General features: G+C 64.7%; 1 protein-coding gene across 1 annotated transcript in view; it reads right to left on the bottom strand.

The window, feature by feature from the left end:
• LOC102033747 (nck-associated protein 1-like) overlaps positions 1 to 759 on the bottom strand; it is a gene marked incomplete at its 3' end in the record, with an annotated part of 9,975 nt that extends 9,216 nt beyond the window's left edge. Inside the window, exons 1-2 of the mRNA XM_031065700.1 lie at positions 711 to 759; positions 21 to 174 (exon numbers count right to left, since the gene is read on the bottom strand). Coding sequence (XP_030921560.1) covers positions 21 to 174; positions 711 to 759 — 203 coding nt within the window. The remainder of the gene's footprint in view (positions 1 to 20; positions 175 to 710) is intronic.
• Positions 760 to 1,063: the final 304 nt, after the last annotated feature.

The raw sequence follows: 1,063 nt of genomic DNA on the forward strand, positions 1-1,063 counted from the left end.
CCCGCGGTGTCCCCGCTCACCCCTTGAGCCCCCCCAGCAGCTCCTCGGTGACCTTGTGCACCGCGATGGCCTCGTCGCGCACCAGGGTGACAAAGAGGGACCCGCGCAGGGCCTGGCGCCACAGCTCCTGGCACGGGGGGGTGCCCAGGGCCCCCGGGCACACCAGGAACCCCACTGGGGGGGACACGGGGTCAGGGACCCCAAAACGGGCACAGGGACCCCAAAATGGGGACAGGGACCCCAAAATGGGGACAGTGGATCAGGGACCCCAAAACGGGCACAGGAACCCCAAAACGGGGACAGGGACCCCAAAATGGGGACAGCAGGTCAGGGACACCAAAACAGGGACAGGGACACCAGGGACCCCAAAATGGGGACTGGGACCCCAAAACGGGGACAGCCAGGGCACCCGGGCACACCAGGAACCCCACTGGGGGGGGCACAGGGTCAGGGACACCAGGGACCCCAAAACAGGGACAGCCCCATGACAGGGACCCCAAAATGGTCACCAGCGGTGGGGACACTGCCCAGGAACCCCAAAACAGGGACAACTCCACATCAGGGACACCAAGGACCCCAAAATGGGGACAAGTCCATTTCAGGGACCCCAAAACCGGGACAACTCCACTTCAGGGACCCCAAAACGGTCACCAGGGCTTGGGGACCTTGCCCAGGAGGGTTGGGGACACTCAGGCAGTGCCAGCACTCACGGATGATCCAGCGCTCCATCACCTCCAGGGACAGGTACTCACAGGCCATCTGGGGACAGCAGTGCCACCACGTCACTGTCCCCTGAGCCCCCAGCACCCGTGTCCCCGTGTCACCATACCACTGTCCCCGTGTCCCCATCCCCAGCCTGCTGTGATCCCCCCAGTGCTCGTGTCCCCATGTCACCATACCCCTGCGCCCGTGTCACTCACGCTGTCACAAGTGACCGGGCTCAGCATGTCCCCATGTCCCCATGTCCCCACACCCCACAGCACTGTCCCCATGTCCCCATGTCACTCACACTGTCGCAGGTGACCAGGCTCAGCATGTCCCCATGTCCCCATGTCCCCATGTC

The sequence above is a fragment of the Geospiza fortis genome, unplaced genomic scaffold (assembly GCF_000277835.1).
Source record: "Geospiza fortis unplaced genomic scaffold, GeoFor_1.0 scaffold1719, whole genome shotgun sequence".
Lineage (NCBI taxonomy): Eukaryota > Metazoa > Chordata > Aves > Passeriformes > Thraupidae > Geospiza > Geospiza fortis.